A 24,449-nucleotide genomic window follows, 5' to 3' on the forward strand; every position below is an offset into this window, starting at 1 on the left:
AATCTATTCTGAACACCACTTCAGAATAAATAATTAAAGAAAAGTACACACAGCACACAAGTACCTCACCTTCCATTTTTTAAAGTACATACCTTTATTTTACAATACAAATAAAATCAGTAGAAATGATTTGGCAGGCAAACGATGACTGAAACGGGGGAGTCGCAGTGAAACAAGTTCAGAACTTCATTGAGCAAAACAGCTTATTAAGCATTAACACACTCTTTAAAAAGCCATATCTGTAATTTCCTCTGCACCGTCTAGCCTCAATTAGTTCCTTATTAGGCACATAAACGAGATGCGGATTAAACTAATGTCACAGGCCAGACTAGAAATACGAAGCTTGACCTATAAAATAAAAGAGCTAGTAGGGTGAATTGACCTTAGCTGGTCTTGTTTAATTCAGCTAAGGTTGAAAAACTGCGGAAACTAAGGCTATCAGTGAAATGTACAGTGAAATGTGGCTATATTCTTTTTTATCCTTTGGTAACCTGCTCAAGATTTCAAATGTGCACAGATCTTCTGATATGCCACCACATAAATGGTACAGTAATATTGTGCATTAAATTACATTATTAATTGACAAAAAAGTGAGAATTGTCATTGTACATGTGTCTGATGATGTAAGAACAGTGTAAATAAATGTTTCTAATAGTAGATACAATATTCATTCTGTTTTTATTCTGATGAAATCAATGATGTCACAATAAGCTTTAAGTGAGGACCTCTTCCTTATCCTCCCTCTCGCTCTTCTGCTCCAGACTTCGTCAACGTCCAATTTCTTTGATGCGAGTGAAGATATTATAAATAACAAGAGAAGACAAAATAGAGACAAAAACATGGGTAGCATTTAAAAAAAGTATGCGATGACCTTTTGTTTTTCGCCCTCTCAAACGAAGGCGAGATTCCTGAAGAGACAGTGAGCTATGGCAAGGACTGTGTGTTCACAAAGGACATATTGACTTTATACTAGCAATTAGCACAGCTTTGATCCAAATTGAGGCAAAAATGTGATAAAAGCAACGTTGGATTTTACGAACACCTGTACAAGGGCAGTATGGCAAAGCATTGAGTGAGCACGTGCAGGCTTATTAGGACTGTGGAGTGTTAAATAAACTAGATTCAAAGGGGCTAACAGATAAGGCTGAAGGTGATATTCACAGTCTACACACTGATGTCTCTTCATTTGTGGCTTTACGCAAACCTTGCAGCATTGGAAAAGTCGCCTCCTTCACAAGGCAGACATTATCTTCTGTCAAAATAAAAAAAGGCTTTGAGTTCAAAATATATCTGTACTTAGTTTTTTTAATTGTAAACAGAGTTTTCCTTAATTTGTTCCAAACAAAAGAGGTGTTATTCAGAACCGTGGCAAAGTTTCATGGTGGTTTTGAACACACCATCAAGTCACATTCAGGTCAAAGTTTTAAGGTGATGAGCGAGAGAAAGCGCAGAGGTCCGTCACTCACAGTCCTCCCCGGCGGTGGCAGCCTCTAAAGCAGCAAGAGCCTCCGCCACCATCGAGTCAGTGATGCTCTGCACCTCCTCCTCTTTGTCCACCGCCTCCTCGTCCTCGCTCTTCATCACTAAGATCCCGCTCTCGAAGGTGGAAACGTCCGGAGTCTTTGGCAGTCTGAGCTCGTCCCTGGTGTCGGCTGAGGACAGGCTGGTGGTGCTGGTATGGATGTCCACTGACAGGATGCTACCCTCATCCCCCGTGTCACATGGGTACTCGGGCGTCCCTCCCACGCCCTCATCTATCTCGTCCGCTGACAGGCTTTCTCTGCCAATCACACACTCAGTGATGGAGCTGTCCCATCCGTTCCTTGTCACACGGTGTCCCCGCTCACTGTAACTTTTCTGGTTCTCGTACTCCTGTATGTTGGGGTAAACGGGCACCTGGCTCTGGCCTTTTTCCTGCATCCCCCATCTTGGTGCCAGAGCTTCTGGTTGGATGATGTACACCTCTGGAGGTGGTGCGCTCCCCTGACTGTGCAGCTCCTTGGCAGAGGGTACGGCGTGCAGCCTGTAGTTGACGTGGTTGTTGTCCACCTCTAGTTTCAGTGTGCTGTCATTGGATTTGCTGTAACCCAGGTTGTGGATGCCTTGCTTCTGCTTGTTGTGGCCACTGAGCAGGTCGCTGCGGGGGGCCCCGCCTGAGAGGTGGTGGTGCTGGTATAGTGAGCTGCCTGCAGAGTCAGTCTTCCTCACATCCACCGCCACAGAGGGGTCGTAGATGTAGCTGTGAGAGAGACAGACGGAAAGGGTGTTACTTCCAGTTCTGAAACCATTAGCTGACTAATCAGATAGTTGAACTGTCAATAACTTTAATCATTTGTCTTTTAAGTCATTTATCAAGAAAAAAAGCCAAATATGTATTGTTTCTAGATTTTTAAAATGTGAGGATTTGATGCTTTTCTCTAATTGTATCATTGTAATTTGTTATATTTAAAAAATTACGTTAGCAGCATAGCTCTAGGGATGTTAATATTGGTCGGATGGTCCATCACTTTGGTCCAGACTGTTGGATGTATTGCTATGAAATTTGGTTCAGACATTCATGTTCCCCTCAAGATGAAGTGTAATAACTTCCCTGACTGATCCCCGTGATCCCCTGACTTTTCAACTAGTGCCATCATCAGGTCAAAATATCTATTTGTCCAATACTTTGGTTTATGACCAAATAGCTGCAAAACTAATGACATTTCCATCAGCCTCAGCTGTACTTTGTGTTAAGTGCTAATTAGAAAATGTTAGCATGCTAACATGCTAAACTAAGATGGTGAACATGGTCATCAGCTAACATCAGCATATAACATCAGCAGTTAGCATGCTGATCTCAGCATTTAGCTAAAAGCTCCCTAAATACAGCACAGAGCAGCTAGCATGGCTGTAGAGTCTAGTAGGGTTATGAATTGTTGATGAAATCACCTTGGGCTCTGGAAACTTGTGATGGACATTTTTCACTATTTTCTAGACTAAACGTAATGAAAAAAATCATAGTTGCAAGTTATTTCAGAAAATCTACATATACTTAATTCAACACAAATATGACTTTTAATCAAAACTTCTACAGAGACAGACAGAATGAAAGATGAATTTGCAACATCTTCTTAACTTCCAAAAGAGTTAGTTACACTCGACTTCACAATTTGATTTGCTGGATCAGTGTGGCGACAGACAGAGAGGACTATTTCTGTCCGTCTGACTGGGCTCCAGGAGTCAGATGATCCCCTGACAATCGATGAAAACACCCCCACATATTGTACACTGATGTACCTTTCTAAATGCCACTGTTACATCTAAGACATTCATGCACTTGATGTTTACACAGGCTGCATCTAGCCGTAGCTGTGGTAATGTTTGCACTGCTCATGTGAATGTCAGATATATTATGCAGACTGTTGTTGGAAGAAGGGGAGAAGAGAGGATGGGGAGGTGTACCCAGGCCTCTGACTGCACTCTTCTCTCACAGTTCTGGTTCAAATAGTAAAATACTGACTTCTACTCTCACATGTCAGTTTGTTTGTGTTGCTGACTTCCACGGAGCAGAGGGAACCACAGGAAAGAAGAAATGTAAGTGAAGAAGATAAAACAGGCACCGATGCACAACACGTACATGGCATTTCTGTACTTCAATTTCTTGTTATTTATTGACCGACATATACTCTGATACCAATCAATATTAGCTTATTGCTATCTGCCATAAGCTAATAAGGCCTGGCTGATTTATCGTTCTAGCTCTAATTTTGAGTCATGTACCACAGGAAATGCCAACAAGGCTGGAAAGTAATGAGAAAAGAAAGTAAAGCTAAACACTCGGCAAAAAACACAAGAGCGGCATTTAAAGGAATAATTAAACGTCTTGAAAAACGCTTACTCGCTTTCTTTCTGAGAGTTAGGTGAGAAGATGGATACCAATTTTAAGTCGTTGGGTATGGAGCTGCAGCCAAGAGGCAGGTAGCCTAGCTTAGCTTAAAGACTGGAAGCAGGGAGAAACAGCTAGCCTGGTTCTGTCTAAAGTTAGATACAACAATATACAACATGTGAATTAGTTAGTTTTAGAGGTGTTGGTAGATTTATTTATGAACTTTGGAGAGAGCCAGGCTAGGTGTTTCCCTCTGCTTCCAGCCTTTATGCTAAGCTAGGCTAACGGTCTCCTGTCACTGAAAAATACCCATATATTTATCACTTGAAACAGATTTTCACCTGGATTTTATGTCCCCACATAATGAGCTGTTTCCCGCTGTGAGAAGACACTGATAGTTTACAGTTAAAGGTCTTCTTGTGATAACAGCTCAGAAAATACATTCGATAATAGAAACTGAAGGTTATGTGCCAGTCTGTCTAAGTAAGAAAAAAAAACAATAAATGATAATAAACTCAAATTAATTAATTTAATTAATTCACATTTTTTGTTTTTCATTTCATTAAAGGAAAACTGAAAATGATGAGCCCTAGTTATGCCACATAGTACAGCTCATTAAGATGAGTGACAAGGGGCATTTTCACCTGCAACCAGCATAATGAGAGTTTCCATTCTCAATCAGATAAAGCAGCACTGAGACAGACCGCCATACGCTCTGCTGGAGACTTGTCGATGTTGTCCCAATTCCTTGTAGGATGGTAGAGGTCGATGAAGGTCCGAGACAAATTAACGCCCATTTAAGCTTTACACCTTAAATAGCCCTTTGTAGGATGTAATGACTGTCTGATACCCCATTTTGGAGGATTTTCTAACAAGGGTATAAGCGCAAGATCGCACACATAGGAGTGATGGCAGGGGGGCTTTATTTTGCGGAGGGTGTAAGAGGCTGTCAGACATCACCTGCTGCGAGAGCCTCATATTTTTATCACCCATCTCTTCTTCCTTTCATTTGTTTTCTCCTCCACCCCGTGAGCCTCGTAACCCCAGCAGAGCTCCCTCCATCTCACACCTCTCCACGCACACAAACCTCCTCCTTGTCTCTCTTTCAGCATCATTGTAATGTAGTGCCAGCTCACTAATCTACTATCCCTTTGCACTTGACTTCTCCTTGATTTGAGCTCCTTCCCTCGAGCTTTTTCCATCTACCGTCTCACTCCCTCCGCCTCCTTCTCCTTCTTTCTCAAGTTGTCCCCATCACTCTTGTTTTCTGTGCTCATCATTCTGTGCTTATCTCACCCTCTTTTGGCTTTTACTTCACGCTCTTTAGTACTCACATGCTTAACAAGAACCTGAGAATTAAGAAGATAACTTTTAGATGTATTGGCTGATTCAATAACAGCTTTTTTTCCTCCCCTCCTGGTAAGCAGACACACATCACCCACCTACGCATTTATAGTCACAAGCTAACACACACACACGCACACACACACACGCTCACCCTCTCTGACTTAAGCACCTCTCTCTCACCCTGAATCCTTCCCTCTGTCTCCTTTCACAGTGGAAAGCTGAGAAAATGAATGTTTTCCATTTCTCTCACTCCTGGGCAGCGCTGCGGCTGTGTTCCGACTGCCAAGGTGAAATTTGAAGCTCGCTTTCAGAAAAGCCAGACACACACAAGGTGTTTATATATATATATAAACCACCAATGATTCATAAAGCTGGACAAAAGCTGTGTGAATAACTGTATTTTCATCAACAACACCCTTTCTATCTCCAAGCTATTTTTAAAGAGCAGACGTTGTCTGTTTTTGTTTTTTGGTGAAATGGATGGAGACAAAACAGAGACAAAATTCAGACAAAATGTCAACATTTTGGGTACACTGAATAAAAAAGACCAATTTTATGTCTATGTAAGGAGTGTGTGAATGTTTATGTGGTTATCAGACCTAAATCAGTTGTAAACCTTTAGCATTAAAAGTTACACAGAAAGAAAAACAGCCACTCCCCGACCTTAAGTTTGGATTTTAATACCAAAAGAGTATTTTTGCATACAAGTAGGTGCAGTTGATTATGGGGAGTTCCTGCTCTCCTTTCTCTGTTGGGATTCCCTTTCTGTTTTTGGTCTTATGTTAAAGAGTTTTTTTTAGGGAGCTCCTCCATCCTGGAAGACGCCATCCTTTGCATATGTTTTACATATGTTGGTGCCCAAGACAAGATGTCATTTACTGCGTCAGGTTAAGTCAAATTAAGTTATAGGAGAAGATTCCTTTGTTTTCGAGCTAATACAACGATTAGACACACCTGCAGTATTTGACCACAATACCAACTCACTTTTTGTGCTACACGGATTTAAGCAGATTGTGTTGGTTTGAAATATAACGCAGGGTGCAGCGCTGCCATGCCACCAACAACCATTAGATTTGTGATGAACATCCTGATCTTTAGTTTTCTTGATGCGAGGCAGATTGTCCTCTTAATGGACATTTGCACCTTGAAGTGGCAAAGCAAAGAAAGTGTAAAGTAACTATGAATATAATATTTACTGTCAAGTTAAAATGAAATACTCAACATAAGAACACACATAAAGCTAAAAAATAATTGATTTTGTGCTACATCCTACCTTTCTTGAAAACTTTCAATATTGAGTTTAGCAAAAACTCAGGGTCAACTTTTACCGTAACACAATTCAACGTCGTCCGGGAAGGAGTTAATTCATCATGTCTCATCCTTCTCTCTGACGGCAGGCTTTCTGCCCTGCTTTCAAGTGTGGCTATGAGGAGCAGGTGTAAACACATTTGCCTTTAGATGTGTTTAAATGAACCCCTAAGTCTCATTGTTTCTGTTTTTTTATGGATTTTCAATTAAATATACCTGGAAAGTTATTGCGTTTCCTACTGCAAAAAATGCTAGTCACTGTAATTTAAAGTAAATGTTGCCCGTTTGTGACACTGACAGCTCACAAAATGTATCAAAGTAAAGAGAAAGATTTGGAGAAATCTAAAATGAACTTCTGAGCATGTCCAGGGTCCCTATAAATAAGTAAGAAAACAATAAAAATCAGATTTTCGCATAGATTGATATCGTTAATTCAATATGTACCAGTTTTCAAAATAAAATCTCCGGGTTGTTGGGAATGTGTGAATGTCAGCCTGCTGATACTGAGGCCGTGCTGTAACCTACACGCCCACCCTGCCAAACCCCAAACACCACTAAGCCCAGAAATGTGACACTCCAGACAATTAGGGAGGTATGTATGTGTGTGTGTGTGTGTGTGTGTGTGTGTGTGTGTGTGTGTGTGTGTGTCACAAGCATTCACATGTGTCTTTGACATGGGAAAGAAAAAAAAAAGTTTGGAGGGGCGGATTACGAGTCTGGTATGCACAATCACAGCATGCCCTTTCATTAATCTGCAATCAAAATCTCGTTTCCCGGCCTTGTTCCGTCTCCTGGTTCACCTCAAAAAGCACAGCGATGTCAAGCCCTGACAACGATGCCTTGTAGGCTTTTAATGAATAGACAGTCCTGCAAAGAAATACAGTAACTAGGGGTGATGGTTATTGGCATATTGACTCACAGTTTGTGCAAAGAGCCCACATGAGGCTGCGAGTACAGACATATTATAAATGGACCTCTCACTATCTGCATGAAACAAGACAAGAAATCATTATGTAGGCAAGGAGACATTTGAATTGGCACTTTGGAGCTGCAGATAAGGAAATCTACAGTCAGATGTTTTTACTGAGGAGGTGGACTGGAGTTTTTTTTTTTTTTTTTTTTTACAATTTATATAACTGACTCATTTTTTTTTTTCAGCAATTCATTTAATAGCAAGACTAAGAGTCTACAGCCATGCTAGCAGCTCTGTGAGGCTGCACAGCAGTGCTTTGAGCTTAATGCTAACATCGACATGCTAAAAAGCTCAAACGACAATGCTAACATGTTGATAAGCAGTTATAATGTTTACCATGTTCACCAGCTTAGTTTAGCGTGTTAGCATGCTACCATTTGCTAATTAGCACTAATCACAATGTACAACTGAGGCTGATGGGAGTGTCATTAGTTTTTACAGGTATTTTTCCAAAAAACAAAGTACAATCTAAACCTGTTTATCGCACTAGATTAAAACAAAACAAAACAAAAACAATGCAAAATACACAAAGGAAAAACAATACAGACAAAGCCTAAAGAGCATGGAAGCTTCTTTCTTTCTTGCGGCTAAACTGTATGTGGTGTAAATGTAAACCTACTAAACCAGTGATTTTGATTTGATTTGTATCCTCTTTTTAGATTTTTCATTTACCCGTCATCTGAAGACGCTATTAGTCTTTAACTTGCCTTTAGTCAAACTGTGAAGATTTTCTGCATTCTCACACAAGGGCTTCCAAAAGTGTTTTATAGTGAACATTAACCTTCAAGAAAAAGAGCAGAGGATCTGTTTACACACAGTGAAAGCCATATATTTAATGAGTGTGGCTGCTGTTTAGGACGTCAGCTACTAACTAAACTGATCGCAAGATGGCAAACTTTTCCTTTTGTTTTGTTTTTTCCCCTTATCTGAATCGAGGGTCTCAGGATAGAGGGTGTTGTGTGCTGCACAGATTGTGAAGCCCTCTGAGGCAAATTTGTGATTTCGGTCTGTATAAATAAAATGACTTGACTTTTGTTGGGCATTTGTCCTCAATTTCTGACATTTTACTAAAGAATTAACTGATTAACAACAACAACAAAAAAGGATAAACAACAAATGTAATGAGCAGTAAGATTGTGAAAGGGTCATTCACCCAAATTACAGAAGAACATATTACTGAATTTCTTTAGTAGAAAGAAATGTAAAAAAAATGTTAAATTTGGGTGAACCAACCCTTTAAATCACTGAAACAAGTGATTATAAGATTGTGTCCTGACAGTTTTCACTAACAGGGTCTTGTAAGACAGAAAAGTCGCATGAAACAAACAAACAAATAAACAAGAGGAGGTAATGACTGTAGACACACTTCTCACCTTTTTATCATCCTGCAGCACTGGCACCCCATTTGGCCAGCTGTGTAGTGGAGCTGTGGAGGGACATTAAGAAAGCAATTAAACTTTACTCACACAAATACCCTTCGACTAAACAGCACAGGCAAAATCGAAAGTGACAAAACTTCTCTCAAAACATGCACATATATCAGCAGGTGATGTTCCACGGAAAGGTTACAGTTAGCTCCACAGACGCTGGTCTGTACAACGACACGCACACACTTTGAGAGAGTCCGAGACTGCTATTGATCGGACAGTTCACCACCTCTGACATGTGAGCGGTTTTTAAATGAGGGCTTTTTCTGGGCTCTCTTGAAGATTTCACCTCATCAGTCAAGTTTTTGGTTTGCCCTTGGTCTCGACGGCGTTTGGACGTGAGGATGAAAACTCTGTCTGCCTGAAGCGCCGATAAAGATGTTATTGCCATCCATCACTGTTGTGTGTGTGTAAGTGTGTATCATAAGAGTGTGTATCTATGTGCAGGATGGGAGTGACCTTTTCTCTCCTGGTGGTGTGTTTCTCTAGGCTTTGGCATTTCATTGCCTGAGTAAATAATTAATCACTGACTCTTGAATGGGTTTGTCTGCGAGCGAAGGAGAAAGAGAGCGACAAAGGTAGAGGACACAGTATCTCTTTGTGGAATAAAAGGAAGGATGTGTGCCCACGAGACGAAACAGGTTCTATTCTTAACCTTAACTCTCTGTCCCTGTGGGTCTTTCCTTTACCTTTAGTTGAAACTTTGAACAGAATGGGACAAATACAATAAGTTTTGGGTGCAGCTTCAAATAAAAGCAAATAAGAAACTATATTTCATTGACTTCCCTACCCAATTGAGGATGTAAAATCTTTAAAACATGTCACAAATATATTGTTTTACATAAAAAAAGGCTGAGTAATTACTTCAAACAACTGGGAACTGTAGTTTTTACCAAATGTAACAAACAGGAGTAAAAAGTGCATTTGATGGGGACTATTTTCAGCGGCGGATTAATACGCATTTGGTCCTCTAGTCTTTACAAGAGCAGGATGGAGAGCTGAAGGTTTTTCTGTGATTTTAAAGTGATTATTTGCCCGGAATATACTGCTGTGTCAGCCTAACACTGAATAAAGTTTGATTTTTAACAGAACTGCAGGTAATTAATCATAAAATGACTTCTATTTTTCCATTGTTAGTCTTGCACATTCAACAGATTATGCAGTAAAGAACTAACAACAATAAGTACACTATCTATGAGGAGTGAAAAACCGCAGTGCCAACCATACAGAATCAATTGATTCTGTGATTTTTTGTTGGGTTCCTCTTAACAGTTTTAAGTAAGAGTCTGCATTATTACTGCTTTCAGGGAAGAAGTATCTATTGCTGGTGGCAATTTTAGTAATTTTTTCTGTGGTTTGAGGAACAGGAGCATTATTCTTAGAATACAGAAACAGTGTGGCTCATTGATGTGTTTTAAATTGTTTTGGACATCAATGGAGCTCTACGGCACAGAGGATATGTATAACTGAAGATACAGTATGTCAGGCTTTGGTAAGATCAAATCATTGTTGATTTGGGTCTTTTGGTTGGAAAAATATAGGATATCTCCATCCAAAAAGAAAGTGCCATAGCTCCTGTAATCATTCGTTTTCTTCACTAATTTGTATCCATTACTCCTGCAAATTTTGAAGATGTAGTAAGGCCAGGCAACTATGATGTAACAGGCTTCAGTTATGCTGTGGGACTTCATACATCTTTGTGCAAAGTCCTGGAGGGAACGAGCTAAGAGGTCCAGGTGGGCTTTGCTTGGAGGATTGGGAGGAAAATACACGCAGGACCAACGAATACACTCTTGATGTACAGTACTCCTCATGTTAGCATTAAAAAGTAAACAGATCGAAAGAGGGCCTGATGAGTTATATAATACTACGAGCTTTACAAGGCTATAAATCTAATGCTGTGAACAGGACCATTGTGGCCGGGTCACATTTTTTTAACATGAAAGGCTGTATTATTAGTGCAAAAGCAAAGCAAAGCATGACTTAGCTCATATCCCAAGGATATGTGGTGGCACACGAAAAGAGTCCAGAGCCAGAGGTGAGTGTAGTCACTTTGGACACAGAACAAATCTGAAAGTAGCATCCTCTTGTCTTTTAGTGCCCTCTATTCCCTCTTGTGATTTGAGGTGGGCTTGACTGTAAACTGACTGAAACGATCCCCACCACACATTCATCTACATTTTCACCGGGACCTCCAACACATCCACAGCCACTTATGAAAAAGCCAAGAGGGTGTACCATGCGAAGTGCAACTCAGAGCGGCAGAGAGACTCAGTAGTTCGACAGGGTGTGCTTTAAATAGAGGACCCTGCTTTACACACTGTTGCACTGGCAAGCACCCACCCAGCTGAAGTGTCCCTTATCTTCCAGGAGGGGGGCAAGAGAGGAGGTAATTTCCCAGCGGGCATCGGGAACTATCACATTAATGGAGCGTCGCAGCAGTCCCAGAAGAACTGAAGTCACTATCAACTGACTTTTACAATTACTAGTCACGTTCAAGCGGGTCAATGATCACCTGACAAGCTCCAACTCTCAATCCTCTGATCGCTCATGCTGATTTCTCCCTCTGCCGCCACCAGCTTCCTCCTCCTCCTGTTTTCTTGTTACTGTGTGGCATTGCTTGCTTTGTGCATTATGTATATTCCATATCTCAGTGATATGTGTCAGCTGCTTTCTGCTCTCTATACCCTCAGGGATGTTTTAATGTTTGTTTGCTTTGGAGTCTTGCAGGCTGCTTGGATTCGTTTGGGGAGCATCCTCGAGCTCAGAGCCTCGTCTGCCAAATATGACTGCATCTATTTGTTGCAATAAATGGTCCTAAAATGGTCCTTTGACATGACTGTCTCTGACTGAATTGTTATAAATTAATTATGAGTATGAATATGTTTAGTTCCTTCTTGGCACCATGTTTTCACTACAGATACAAACTCTGTGACAGTACATGGATTATTAAGTGTTGTGACAGGGGGGTAATTAAGTAATAAAGCAATAACTTACTTCATGTTCAACAACTCACTCCACATTTTTTTTAATAAAATGACCAAATATGGTAATATGAAAGTTACAGACACATTTCAATTAAAACAGTTTTAATTAGAATTTCATTACTGAACTATTTCTACATTATACACAGATAAAACTTCCTGGCTGCCTGTAAATGCTGCATGGTGGTCGCTGCTAACTTTTACCACCATCTTAATACTTTAAAGCTGCACTATTATAATAAAATATTTTTATGTTAACAATTGATCTAATTATTAACTGTATACTACCTGCCAAGCACCAAATGACAGACAAAGTTAGCGACTAGCTGGTCAACATAGAGGAGCATTAAGCAGCTAGAGAGCCAGATATTTCCCTCAGGAGCTGGTGGAGACCAAAGAGCTATAAGGAGTGAATATTTACATTCATCAGGTGGCCAGAAACACAACTTCAAATGAATGCTAATGTTTCTGTGTCTGCTGGATGTGTACATAGTTCATCATATCAACTTAATAAGGTGATAATATGTCAATGTTTTGTTCACAGCTTGTTCCCCAAGTAGCCAAATCAATTAGTGCAGGTTTAAGCTCAAGTTTGACAGTTGATGATGAATGAGGTGGGTTTCAAGCTGCTAAGTGACCTAATTTCCCCTGCACCCAAAATGCTGTTGAATGTTAAACCTCACTTTGTTTACCAGTCCCTTAAGAAACAAATCCATTATATGGCATTGATTTGAGTTAATTGATGCGTCTTTTGTTTAAAAAGCAAAACTGAATGAGATGATGGGCTGCAAGAAGTAGCTGCACAAATGTAACACCTTGCCATACTATGTGGAGGTCACGGCTGTGTATTAATTATTTTTTTTGGCTGTAGGTAGGGAGGCTGAAAATTTGATAGTACAAACAAAAACATCCAAATAGTAGCATTAAGATATGCCATGTGTAATAATTTATACTTGTCAAAAACATTGATTCCAATAACATGTATATTCTATAATAACTATGGTTAAATATGTCATTTTTAATCTTTTCTGATATACTAACTGAAGCTAAAGCAGCTAAAATAAGTTTTCCCAATATTTAATGCTCTTTAACTGTACACTACATGAAGATCTGCCGAATCTATACATTACATGTAATATGGTGAAAGGTAATAGATAGGGACGATTATGTAGCATTTTGAGATAATCGCCATCGGCCGATGCCTGTGCTCATGAGGCCGATAAACAACAAATGTCTGCAGACACATCTGCAGGCAGCCTTGTCAGTGTGGCTGTGGAACGATGTTAGCGCTCCTCCTTGTGAGTTTTGGGAAGGTGGTGAAAAAGTTAGTTTCAAGCCCTGTACTGTAACTCTCATGCATCCTGCTGTAAACATTTGCCTAAATTTCCTCAGATAAATGACAGCAAATCTAATCTAAAACCATTAATGGCTAGCGTTAAATATATATTATGTTATAACGTATAGAATAATGCAGTTGAATGACGTTGCTTCTGACATACTGTACCCCGCTCTCCCTTAAATACCAGTCACATTCTGAAATCTACAGCATAACCCAAAAATTTCATTAATTAATAAAAAATTCCATCTAAAACAACATGTATATTAAATTGTAATGTGCATGGAATAATGAAATTATTTGTGACTTTTCTTTGTTTTGATATCGTCATTATATATCGGCCATTGGCTGCCCTGCTCTCTAAACCATATTGGTCGACCTCTAGTGAAAAGAAAAACGAAATCTGCACAGAAACTATTTGTTCTACATACAACACACAAGTATAAGCATTATGCATTTTTTAAACTGTTATTTCTTCTTTCAAGGTGAGTTTTTTTGGTATTTGCAATATTATTTGGCCATATCTGGCTGATAACACTTACAAAGGTTTAGTAACCACACTGTTAAGACCACGACAAAGAAATAATATAAGAATAAACCAATGAGAGTCAAAGAGAAGATGGTACAACATGACCTTTTCAAGAATATTTACCCCTGAGGTCAATCTCATGACTTTCCCTCTCATGTGTCAAATCATGGGAATGCTTTGGAAAAGCTGGAAAACAAGGTTGTGTTTAATAAAACCAAACATGGCAATGAGGCAGTTAATCTGTAGCAGAGATGCGATGAATGGTAAACTCATTTTATATGCAAAATGCTCTCCTTTTTCAGCTTACACAAGTCTGTCATATGAATCAACTGTATGGAGGCAATAGTGCTGATGCAAGTTACATAAAATTGTGATCTTCTTGACTGAATTAAACTATTTTGAAAAGATAAAAGAGTTTCTCTGGAGTTCAAAGTTTGTCACTTTTTATTCACTGTTGCCTGTTTACTCGGCTCTTAGCTTTTGTTAGCTTTTATTATAACTGGCTATATCCACTTAACTCAGTTTAGTTTTTAGCTTTCTGTAAAGCAAACAAAGCTTCAAATCAGTATTTTATATAAAATGTATAGTAAACACATTTTAATACATGGAAATGGGTTCAATTAAATGTGTTATTTTTATTTCTTGCCACCAGAAATGTGTAATTTATGTTACATGTAAGGTGCATATGCATTTGGTTGTGTGTTTTGACTGACTTCTAACATCTAGTGAGGACACCATCAGACAGGCTGAGGAAAGGTTGGCTGACTGGGTCGGAAAAAGCTGGTTTTGCATCGGCATGGCGTTGGGTTGCACATTTGCAAGGCAAAAACCGGCTCTGGGTTTACTGACAATGTGATTGTAGTGTTATCTGCCTCCAGCTAACCATTCTGCTGCTGGTCAGCAGAAACAACTCAGTCAGAAGGGAACTAGTGTTTTAGGGCAGAGATGACGCAGTGCCATCTTAGCCCGAGCAGCTAACAACACTCCTCCAAGCAGCAAGGGCCCTTGAGTAACTAGCTAGCTACATCACTGTACTGATAACTAAGTGACATTAAAAGAACTCTGCTTAAAGAAAATGACAAGACAAACATGACTAACACAGCAGGCTGCTATATGTTCTGGCTCCAGTGTATCTACTTGCAGCTGTCATCTTTGCCATACTGTGTTTGTTTGCAGTGCAAATAGCTACAGATACACAGAGAGAAGTGGAAAAACCAGGAAACTGCATGCTAGTACGGTGAACACCCATGAATTCCCGTCACTACTAAGATTAATCTTTGGTAATTTAGAGTCCTGCACAGTCCTAAAACTAAAATGCTTCTAATCCATTACAACTCAGAGAAATATTGTGTTGCTACATTTATTTTACAACTGTAGATACTAGTTACTTTTTCAGATTTTTAACCAAATCATTTGATCAGCATACAAAACATGATGCATTGTTACAGATTAAAATACCTCACAGTGTATAAAGTAGTTAAAATTAGCTTCACCTCAAACAATTACAACCTAAAAACACATTAATACATTAGTAATATATTATATAATAATATACACTCTGACAGGGGTCAGTCAGCATAATGAGTACTTTTACTTATGATACTTTAAGTACATTTTCCTGCAAATACTGCAGTACTTTTACCCCAAATTGCCCCAAGGGCTTTTATAGGGTTGTATTAGTTGTATTGTAAGGATCTAAATCTTCCACCACTATATAATTTGATGCTGGTGGTGTATAAAATGTAGTTGAGTTTTTGCTTTAATTGCGCTAAATTATCACTTTCATGAATTATCCTTGCACAGTAAGTGTTAAAGCCTATCAGAGGATTCACGAGAAACTGAGTGCCATACAAACCCGTCAGTAATGAGGATTTTCTCTCAGCCTCTAAAGCCTTCCACAGGCTTTACAGTAACCAACAGCAGCTGACTCCGATTCACATAAGAACATTCAACTGACCAATCGTGTTCTTCCCCTGGAGACTTTCCAAACTCATAATGAGATCAAGGATTCAATCAGTGCATCAAATGACTATCATTCATTCAGATATTGGCCATTGTTGGCTGGCAATAGCAGTGCTTTGTCTGCTCCCTGTGCCATTCAATATATTATATATTGCTCCTGTTTTTTATGATAGGGAAGATCGTAGGACGATTACTGAAGGGGAGAGATATTTCAGTGCTGGCAGCTTGGCCGAGCTCCTATTTTTTCACTTTCTGAGTTTTCCCCAGAGGAAATTGAAACATTTCATCTTGGAGAAACGGGTGCAATAAAAGTGAGATTGCTGTAGAGTGTCCCCTAAATGTGGGCTGGATTGAAATCCAGGGGATACCCGTGGAAGTGGCAGTCAGAGCTGATTTTTGAAAGATTGCTGCGGGTGGAAATATTTCATCCGGAAAGATAAGGCTTAAAATAATTCTTCCTCTGGAAAGAGTCCAGTTGAAATTGATTTTACCTGTGAAGAGTTTTGTTTGAAAACAAGTTATTGAGTGTACAACAATTGAAAAAGGGACTCCTTCTTTTTGAAATGAGGACATTAGAAAAGGAGAAAACTAATGTGGGTATGATGTCTTGTTTTAAAGGACCTTAACCTTAACTACTCGGTTGATAATATATTTTTAAAGACTGGATCATCTGTATATTTAGCAAAACTGCATAATGGCTTTCTTAAATGGATACACGATTAACAACTTAAGTTTGAAATTAGGGTTGGGGTTCGATAGCATTTTAGCTAATCTGTATCCTTATCCCAAATCCATTATAAAATCTTAATTAGGTTTCACTTTAAACAACTGCAAGGGACTAAAGTTAGAAATAACTTTACTCATGTAATACGTAGCTTTTGCTGTGTAATGTAGCGACACTGCTCTTTCCCCATAAAGCTTAATAAGCTTCATGTTGTATTTCATAAAAATGTAAGAATTTCCTCAGACTTTATTTTAGGCGAGGTGGGGTGCCTCCACTATAAAACACTGTGCGAAGGTCAGCGATATGTAATCAGCCCTCGTTAACTGAGAAGGCAGAAACACTACAGTTATGAGTGACAGCCAAATGAATGCGCACAACCTGTAGAAACAACCTGAAAATGAGCTGAATAGGAGAAGATATTAAATGTTCATTTAATGTATCTGAGAAATAGTAGCCTTCTTACATTTACACTTTATTTTTCTATAGATACTGTAGGTACCAATGTAGAAATATTAAGTTGATATGATTAAATATATGCATGAATGTTTAACTAGGAGATTCTTCAACCTCACAGTGACGACAAGTCACTGCACCCAGCCAAGAAATAGTCCAGCACATAACCCTCCAGGAATGAGAACCAAACCCTATCTGGACTTAATTCAGTATCTAAATCAAAATCACGACGTGTTTTACATTGAAGAGAAATTTAAAGGTACCCTTTGGAGTTTTTGATCACTAGTAGCGCTATTTAGCAATGTTTTTACATGTGGGTCCCTGCTTTGTTTGTACGCACACACAGGTGATACATATTCCTGCCAATGGTTTCAAACTATTCCACTGATCTACAGGTGGCGGTAACATGCCAAGAAACGCAGCAATGCGCCAACAAAGGCAGCAAAGAAGAAGACTGCAAGCTAGTAAATGTGGATGTAAACAAAAGGATATAAACAATGCGCTTTGGTGAGAAACACTGAATGTGAACATAACTTTTTGTTTACAAGAAGGGCACCTTTGACGTGGAAAAATACGAATAAACAGGTGTTTAAAACTGTGATAGTTAATATAGTGATTCGATCTCAGGCCTCTCATACCACCTCAAAACAAAAAACACACTGTCACCTCCTTAAGATAGTCTTCCCCCAGTGTCGCATATCTGATACCAGCTGTTTTTGTTGTGCCCTTGGATGACTGAAATCTATCCACAACCAGTTCTGTATAACTGTGGGTTTGAGTTGCTGGTCTAAACACTGCACATACCAGCCCTATAAAACTAAATACAGGTAGACAAGGTTTAGAGACAAAAACAAAGAGCTTGAATAACGTTAGAGGCTTGCAAATAGATCACTAAAATCCCTCTTCTTTTATCTACTGACAGTAATTGAATGCACATTCGGAGAGTTGTTGCCTGAGGTGTAGATATGAATATTTCTCTGTCTGACTGTGTTGTTTTTGCTTAGTGTTCTTTATCTTTTTCTTCATCTACAGTGTGTGACCAAATGAATAATCGATTAATCAAGAAAATAATCAGCATATTAACAGTCGTTAGTTGCAGTCTTAATGACGTATTTTGAAAAGAAAACAAATATGGTATGGAGGAAAAAAGTAACATGTTGGAGTAGTGAATCCAAGATCGAAAATGTCACCTATGTGACCTGCTGTAAACATGTTAAAGAACAGGAACCAATCAGCAATCAGTACCGGATCAGCCAACTCTAATGACATTAAATCAGTGATCAATACCAGCCCTAAAAGGCCTGATTGTGGCATCCGTATGGATAGAAATCTGTGTGGCCAATACACCGGTTCTACTTCCACCAACAAATGCACTTAATTAATTAATACATTTAATTAATGAATTTGGGGCATCTTAGCTTATAACTGAACTATAACTGTATACAATAACTGTATAACAATAACTATTTCTGGCCTTTAATTTCAATTTCAATTTATTTATTATTTTTTAATTAATTTTAATTAATTATTGATTGATTATTATTTGATTAATTTTCCTTTTTATTGTGTTTTTGAATGCTGTTCTTATCTAAAGTAACTTTGAATTGTGTTGAAAGGTGCTAAATAAAGTTGCCTTGCCTTATTTTGCTATTCCTGGAGCTTTCAACTGTATCTCAAGAACACCAGAGGATACTGTTGAAAGCTCTGGGAATAGCTGAGCAAGTGAACCTTGTGTTTAGAATATTTACAACAAATATGTCCCCAAGGTCTGGAATGAATCTCCACCCTCAAGATTTCCCAAGACTTTATTTCCCAAGCTATGAGCCACTAAACATGCCCGTACACATTTAAGAAGGAATTAATGTTTAGTGAGACTGACCAATTAATCATCTGAATTACAAATAATATAGTTTTTCATTTAATCTCAACATGCAGCCTTGTTTTTCTGATATAAGTGCTAAATTAAACCTGATCTACAACGAAATTCTATTTTATCAAGCTGCAACAAAATTTTATCTCATATATGTGCTCATGAAAACAAAGCAATTATTTTACAGGATTTCCTTGTAGTCATCAGCGGCCGGTCTAACCCTCTGCATTTCTCTGCAGGGAGAGAACTGCAGCATTCGATAAGGTGGTCAATTTAGGCTTCTTATCAGCTCTGAGGCTTTTAAAATCCAGCTGAAATGTCAATACACGATTTTAAAGTCGGTGTAGTGACAAAAAAGAAAAGATAAATGCTGCTGTCTCACCCACTGCTTTATCCAGCTTTTAATAACCTGCATATACAGTAGATGAGATAACCTTCCACACCTGATAACACTTCCCATAAAGAGCTCCAGCTATTCATCTGAGTGACGTTATTGTGTAACTTTTTCAATTACGTCTCGCACAAAGAGCACTGAAACACCGTTAAGTATCTGCTAAAAAGTCAAATCAGTTGGAAATAAGACTCTACAACTTGTGAGTGTTTGACACGTGTGCTTGACGAGCTGACCTTGAGTTGGCTGGTTTGAATAAGCCAGGTGATTAGGCAAGTGTAGTGAGTTTCCATGGCGACCAATTTATATAAAGTCAGCCCTCGTTAAGGAACAATCTTCAGCAGGTTTATTTTGATTTCAACTTACTGCTTACACATGCAACTGCTGTTTTTCTATTGAAACTAGTCGATGTACAATGTGGGAGGTCACTCAAATGACATGTTATTGATCAACTGGTCCAATAGGAAGTGTCAGATGATATCATTCAGCCAAGTGTGTGTGTTCATGTCTGTTTCCATGTGTGTTTAATGTGATGTGCTGTGTCCAAACATCCATTTCAGATGGCCTTGGGCAGCAGAAAACAAGTCCTGTCTCCTCTCTATTACCCAGCAGCCCACACTTATCAATAGCACTCCTCTTACTCTCTCCCTCTCTCACACTGCAAACAGACCTGCTGCTGTTTTCCTCCCGTGGATCCTCCTGACCCAGGAGCTCTGAATTGTACTTTAGCGAGTAAACAAGCCCACGAAGAGCCTAAGAAGATATAGAGCCAGCGATGCAGTGGTGAATAAAAAGGAGTTTTTTTGTTTTTTAAGGATGATATCTTTACATATCTTATTCAGGTCTGATATCTATAATAATTACAGGTAGTATGAATTTACATCAGAATAGGTGGACCTACTTCTCTAGAAAACATTCATTGGTGAATAATCTGATTTAGGGCTGCAATGTTCCGTTTTATCCATCTATTATAACAAATGTCATAAATTTCCCAGAGCCCCAGGTCAACAGTCCAGAACCCGAAAATATTCAATTAATAATTATGTAAAGCAGTAAAAAAACAGCAAATCCTCACATGTGAAAGGCTGAGACCAGACCGTGCTTGGCATTTTAGTTAGATAAATGACTTAAACGATTATATTGACTGTCAACATTGTTGCTGATTATTTTCATTCATTTCATTTTCATATCATTTTTCTGTTGATCGACTAAACTTTTCAGTCGATGAATCTATATATAACTGATCATCTTGTCGATTCATTGTCAAAAACAATGACTCATGTTGCTCACAAGTTCAGCCCAAAGTGTCACCTTCAAATTAACTAGTTAGTCTGACCTTCAGCCAACAAATTCAATTTACACTCATCTGTCAATTAAAACTATACAACTTTTTAAAATAGAGTATGGTTTCTCTATTACACAACAACACATCCTTTACTTAACACTATCTGTACAATCTATTTTCCAGACCACAATGTCAACAACAGAATTGAGCTCTGTTCTTATGTTTATATCCTGTTTCAGGTCGAGTCATCCAGCAATAGCAGCCCAGGCGCAAAGCAAACTAGGTACCTTGGTCAAATATTATTTGCATACGCTTTTAATGGCTTGTTTTGTCTAATAGGCTGTCACACGAGTGGAGTCTGCCACTAAATGCAAGAAAATGGGGTTTAGCATTCTGTGTAAATCAACTGTCATGATGTTGTAAATCTGACCTGCCTGGAGTTAAAAAACAGGTTAGAAGAGACACATTGATGTATGATAGCTGCTCGTACACGGCTATTAACATCATGTTTGAGAGTTCTGCATGTGATAAACGATGGACATGGCAGGTTTGGGCTCAGATATAAAGTTTGTGTGCCTTTTTAAGTGACCCAGGGTTCAGCGAAGCTATGTGTTAGATGTGCAAACAAAGCCCAAGGCCACGTACATGAGTTCTGGTTAACTGAGTTGAAACCACTCCTCCTCCACCTCTCCACTCCACTCCATCCCAACAAAGAACAAATGTCCCCAATAACAGCCTTCCATTCACTCATTAACTTCACCTGTCCATGAGCACCGTGTTCACGGTGGGATGGAAATGTTTCTCAGCTTGGCTCCCATACAGTGTAGCACATTTACAGCACTGTGTGTGACACGCTGAAGCATAATGAGGTTCAGTTTTGTTTGTACACACATATACACATTTAAATTAGGGCGGAAACAGTTGATGATGATAACTGATTAATCATTTGAGTCACTTTTCAAGCAAAAACGCCAAACATTTTCTGTTTCCAGCTTCTCAAATGTGAGGATTTGTTTGTTTTCTCTGTTTTATATGATAGTAAACTGAATATCTTTGGGTTTCTGGAGTGTTAATCGGACAACAGTTGGCTCTGGGAAATTATGATGGGTATTTGTCACAATTTTCGGACACTTTACAGACAAAACAATGGATTATCTAATCAATAAAATAAGAGAAATTATTAGCAAGAATTAAAAACTTACAACTTACAGACCGATTCCAGTGTTCCTAGTATTATTTTTAAATTTCACTAGCTGTAGGCCACTTTCGTCTTCTGAAAAAAGAAAGAAATCCTGCACACTGTTCTTGCTCAGTATCACTATTTATTAATCATACTAATGTTTCGGTCCATCTGGACCTTCGTCAAGGGTGTTTTTCTTGTTGTAGGCCAAGGAATTATTTTTTAAACTCTGTATTTCTCTACCAAACTTTTATTTCAGGTAGTATTTAGACCTGTAAATAAATTGTACACGAAGCAGTGGAACACTTAAATAATATATGAAAAACCCAAGTAATTAAAAACTTTAAGATACCTTCTTTTTGTTTTTTGATCAATATTTATTTAAAATAGTGAACTCGTTATATCAAATGTAGCCATTTACAAATATTTCTAAAATCCTGTTTACTGCCATGCCTACCTACAGTTCATATACACATGTATGTATTGATTAGTTTATAGTATGTGCTAATATGCCATTATGTGCAACAGGTGTACACTCACTTCTCGTTTCTCAGTGTAAAAACTGCTTATAATTATATACTTGTGTATTTTAATTTAATGTGGCACCATTTTAGTATATATAAATGATTCCTATAACCACCTTGTTTTGTATAATATGAAGTTATTGCAGCATTACTTTTGTTTTTCGCAGTGGGCAGTCGCCATATGGCTGACACGACTAACAGTTACTCAACGTCCACCTGTTGCTGTGAATAACCGTCGAAGCTGTGTTAGGAAAGGCTTAATAACGCATCAACACTTTTCATACACTATTAAGTTCATTTAGAATAGTATTTCTCATGTAAGCGAGCCACAGAGACTAGCAAAGTAAAACAAAATGTTGTTTCAACCTACCTGTTGGGCTAAGCGAAGGTGTGGCACTTTGCCCTAGGTATCAAAAATGCACGGATAACTTCAGTTGTCATTTAAGTTATTTCACTTCCGGTCCCTTACTGAGCAGAAATGAGAAATAAAGGTGAAAAAGTAGATGCTCCATTCAACATCTTCAGCTGCATATGGCTTCCTTCCTTTGGTTTGAGTTGTGGTGAACCGCTGGGAAGATCTTCCCCACCTCGGTGTCTCCACAGTCCCATGTCTCCTGTTTGAACAGCCGTCTGGTGATGGTTAGTTAGTTAGCCTGGGAAACTACTAGACCACTGTCAAGGTACACACAGTGTGACACAACTGTTTCCTGTCACAACTTTCAAAATAAAACTCATGAACCCTAACAAAAACTACATCACGTACAACATTGTAGTTTATTAAACTGTGCTTAGTGCCTCATTGTTATCATAAAGTTAAAGTTACAAAGTGATTTACATAGAGTAAAAGAGGTTAAAAAAGTCAAACACAACAAATAAAAGAAAATTAACAATGTTATGAATGTTCCCATAGACATTTATAGTGTATATTTGGATGTAATCCTAACTAGATGTGTACCTTTGTCTTTGACGAATGGATTTTATATACCTTTTTGATGTAAATTCATATTAGCACAGTGGTTCCCAACCTTTTGGTCAGGACCCTGCAGAGGGTCCTAAGATGAATCTGAGGGGTCACAAGATGATTAAAGGGATAATACAGAAAAAAACATTGTTTGACTTATGTAAGTTTTTTTTTGCATGTTTTTGTGAAATACTTGATACTATTACATCTTAAAGCCTCTGAACAAGCTTCAAATGCAGCAATTTGAGACAAAAATCACACTTTAGTTGAACCGCTCAGAAATCACGTCCACACAACTCGCTTCATTTAAAAAGATCACAAACAAAAAAGGTTTGGAACCACTCTATAACCATGATACAGTTTCAAACTAATGAAGGTTAAATGACAATAGCGTTTCTTAACAAGCAGCACACTTTTTGGTGGTGAATGTCTGCCTAATAATAATTACCATCTGCACTCATAATTTACCCACATTAATATTTACAGTACGAGGCTTTAATGTACCTGACTTCCTGTCTTGACCTGGCGACCTGTGTCTAGCTTGACTCAGCTTAACCAGAAATGCCTTTTCACAGTTTCTAGGTTGATCATATGACTTAGATGCGATTAGAGTGGAATCACTCCTTAACATTTGCTACCCACTTAACAAAACTTGGCTCCAGCCCAGAAAAGGAAAGAAAAAATAAAAAGAGAGATACAATAAGTCTCTGAGTGTGAGTCTGATCCAACATTTACACTGAAAGCATGTACAAAAAAGTTATTGTTATTTAATAAAAGGGTATGTTTTGGCAAATGAAGGGAATAATTCCACTGTATGAATTATTACACACTGTAATGTAACGCACTTTTAACCTGTTTTCAGTAATTATCAGTCAAAAGTGCTCTTGAACAAACATTGAGTATCAATAAAATGACATGATTTAAGAACATGTTCGATTTGTTAATCTGTATTATAAGCAAAAAACTTTTTCCCACTTCAGTGACACTCTGTAGAGGACATGAAATGAACAAATGTATGTGTATGGTTTTGCAGTAGAGGGGACTGTTTGTATGATTTCCTTCTCTGAGGATAATACAAAACTGAAAAACCGGTTTGAGTGTTTACAGATGCACAGGCAAGTAAGTTTATCTTTGGAAGGGTCAAACACAGAAATCATATCCAGCATTAGAAATGTATTTGGTGCTGCCTCATGAAGATGTTACAAATGATAACATAAATGCAGGAGTAAGTGGGTTAAAGAGTGCTACACACAGGTAGTTTTTGACGTTATCTTGTTCTGGTTGTTCTTTATAGTTAAAATTACATTAATTAAGTGGCATTCACCTTCAA

The 24,449-nt window shown here is 38.5% G+C and overlaps 1 protein-coding gene across 1 annotated transcript; it reads right to left on the reverse strand.

The window, feature by feature from the left end:
* Window positions 1–70: 70 nt before the first annotated feature.
* zgc:194930 (uncharacterized protein LOC557813 homolog) lies at window positions 71–22,808 on the reverse strand. The gene is made up of 3 exons (XM_044184690.1): window positions 22,529–22,808; window positions 8,867–8,919; window positions 71–2,239 (listed from the first exon to the last, which is right to left on the reverse strand). Exons 2-3 carry the CDS (start codon window positions 8,896–8,898, stop codon window positions 1,459–1,461), a joined length of 813 nt encoding a protein of 270 aa, XP_044040625.1. The 5' UTR covers window positions 8,899–8,919; window positions 22,529–22,808; the 3' UTR covers window positions 71–1,458.
* Window positions 22,809–24,449: the final 1,641 nt, after the last annotated feature.

This window comes from Siniperca chuatsi, linkage group LG22 (assembly GCF_020085105.1).
Source record: "Siniperca chuatsi isolate FFG_IHB_CAS linkage group LG22, ASM2008510v1, whole genome shotgun sequence".
Taxonomy (NCBI): domain Eukaryota; kingdom Metazoa; phylum Chordata; class Actinopteri; order Centrarchiformes; family Sinipercidae; genus Siniperca; species Siniperca chuatsi.